Source organism: Sinocyclocheilus anshuiensis, unplaced genomic scaffold, assembly GCF_001515605.1.
Source record: "Sinocyclocheilus anshuiensis isolate Anshui unplaced genomic scaffold, SAMN03320099.WGS_v1.1 scaffold627, whole genome shotgun sequence".
Taxonomy (NCBI): Eukaryota; Metazoa; Chordata; class Actinopteri; order Cypriniformes; family Cyprinidae; genus Sinocyclocheilus; species Sinocyclocheilus anshuiensis.
The window spans coordinates 1,792,699-1,795,476 of NW_015549703.1; the positions used below are offsets into that span (position 1 = coordinate 1,792,699).

The window sequence follows — 2,778 nt, forward strand, 5'->3', positions numbered from 1 at the left end:
TATATATATATATAGAGAGAGAGAGAGAGAGAGAGAGAGAAAAAAACAACACCTCAAGGAAAAGACTTTCTGAACAGTGTTTGGGGAAACATTTCTTTTTTTGGTCACACCAAACAGGCCTGATTGCATTTCCTTTTAGTTCTGTTAACTGTTTGCAAACTTTGAACTATTTTCAATTGAGGGTACCAATACAAATCATTTAATTCTTTCACAAGTTGTAGTGAAATTGCTGTCTCAAATCCTCCTTACGAACTTAGACGTTAACTATACTGTCACACTACTGTGCCCATTCATCCTGATCAGTTCATTTAGGACCTCATACTAGAGTGATACAACGGGTTACATCCCGAAGGTGGCGAGCCAGCCAGGAGGATTTTTATTGACAGCTTCAATTTTGATTGTTATTAATTAACATTTAAAGCTCAGATTCAAGTGTTTTGAAATTCTTTAAGACCAACAAAGTCATTGTATTTTGTTTCATATTCATTGTGTCTCTAAAAAAAAATAAAAATATGGATATTGAAAGGGCATTTGGTGTAGATGTACAGAAGTCCCTTTGTGTGTTAAACCTTTCTGGAGCTAATCCTAATGATGATTTAGTGGCATCCTTTGCTACTTATGGAAAGGTGACTAAGGTTGTACGGGTGGGTAAACCGGATAGAGCCGGTCAAACCAAAGCAATTGTCGAGTTTGATTCTGATCAGCCTATAAGTATTCTGAAGCCAGATTTCCCTTGCTATGTACCAAATGTGGTTGATGCTACAGTAACATGGCTAGTTGACAGTGTAAATGTCTTGACAAAGAAAACTGACCAGACTGTGAATCAAGCAGACTTTGTTCCACTTGACAAATCAAGTTCGGATACAGGCTCGGATAGCTCTGACACCGATGGTAGTCACACCCCTCTCCTTAAGGGAAAGACAAAGAGTTTAGACCAGAACCCCGGTTCAGTGCAAGGAACCCCCACTGCAACAGTTGTTCAACCTAAAGTGCCAAAATCTACACATGTACAAAAGCCTGTTACTTGCATCTCCTCTGATGTGTTGAACCCATCTGAAATACAAAGAATTGTAGTTGAACATGTGATTAAGAATGATACTTCAGCAGCTTCATCCATTCAAGGGTCAAAATGGCTGAAATCTTTCTCAGGTCGCATCCCAAGACCACCTGGTGAGGCAGACTTCGAGACATGGTGTTTACACGTTCAGTTGATGTTTCAAGATCGTTTGCCAATTGATGTACAGGATCCACAGCGCGAAGTTGTATTTCCTCAGCGACCAGCATGGATCAGCTCTAGGCATGACGGAACGGATATCGTCCTCTTTTGGAAGGCCAAACAAAGTAGTTTCGCTTTCACAACGAAACACAGTGTCTCCACGGCATGGAGGCGGCAACAATACTACAGCGAGAATAAAAGTTATGCCTTCTTTCTTTGCGTGAACATTTGGGGCGGCATTATGCAAATCTTCCCACATCGTGACGTAGACATGTGTGGGCGTGTTAGAATGAGCCATTTTAAGTAGGCGTGGTTGACTCTTAACTTTTATAAAGAATATCTCTTTGGATTTGAGACTTTAGTCTTTGCAACTTTACAGATCTTCTTTATGCACCAAGAGCTTGTAACACTTCCAAGAGAAAGGAAAAATTGAAATCGCATCATATGACCCCTTTAATACAATGCAGTTTATAATTGTATAAATTGTATAAATATACAACAACTGTAACAGTACACAGGAATAACTTTGGAATCATTTTCACAATTTTTTTTATAGATGAACTAAAAACATTGACAGCCAATCAGAATCATCCTGCTTTGAAGCGCTTGAGCAATTACAGTGGCAGATGACAAAACTGCAGCATGTGCTTATAATAAACAGAATGTTATTGTGTGTTGGTTATGGAAGCTAATATAGGCCTAATCATCGTTATAGTTAATCTTTCTTGGTGTGAATGGGCCTTTACTGTTGAGCCCTGTCTAGCTCGATTTATGATTGTAAAGCCGATTGTAACTGTTCAGTTGGCCCACAATAGGTAACACCACCTGGCTAACTTTTGAGCGGAGTCCCCTGTTTTAGAGGTTACAAGTTAACCATGCAGCAGAGCTCTCCGACAGTCTGGGCTCACGTTGGCGGTAGTGGAACAGGCTGGTGGCGTCTAAATCGCTGGAATACCTGATAGCTTCTGCAAACAGCTTTACAACCTGCAGAAAAGGAAAACAGGTGTTTAAAGGGGTCATATGATGCGATTTCAAGTTTTCCTTTCTCTTTGGAGTGTTACAAGCTGATTGTGCATAGATAAGATCCCTGAAGTTGCAAAGACTAAAGTCTCAAAACCAAAGAGATATACTTTATCAAAGTTAAGACTCTGCCACGCCCCCCTAAAACGGCTCGTTCTAACACGCCCCCACATATCTACCTCACTATGTGGAAATATTAGCATAATGCTGCCCAAATGTGCACGCAAAGAAAGAAGGCGTGGTTTCAGTAACCGCAGTTAGTGTTGATGCAGCCATGTCAGGGAGACGCTGTGTGTTTCTAGGCGAAAGCAAAAGCACTTTATTTGGCCTTCCGAAAGTAGATGCATTTAGGAATCTTTAAGATTACTTACAACAGAACAGCAATGCATTTTATGGACGACCGTTTCGTGAAACTAGGAGGTAATTCTGACTTTGCTATGACAATCTGGCGCTTCTGAATCAGCTACTGTTTTGTTATTAGTTTAAGTATTTGCTATTGACTGTTCAAATGCGGAGTTTTGCGCATCGTGTGTGTGTGTGTG

General features: G+C 40.4%; 1 protein-coding gene across 1 annotated transcript in view; it reads right to left on the minus strand.

Moving 5' to 3' along the window:
• Positions 1 to 1,841: 1,841 nt before the first annotated feature.
• The window catches only part of LOC107660611 (carbamoyl-phosphate synthase [ammonia], mitochondrial-like), a 50,703-nt gene continuing 49,766 nt past the window's right edge, over positions 1,842 to 2,778 (minus strand). Inside the window, 1 exon segment of the mRNA XM_016449971.1 lies at positions 1,842 to 2,200. Within this exon segment, the coding sequence (XP_016305457.1) occupies positions 2,072 to 2,200 (129 nt within the window). The 3' untranslated portion in view covers positions 1,842 to 2,071.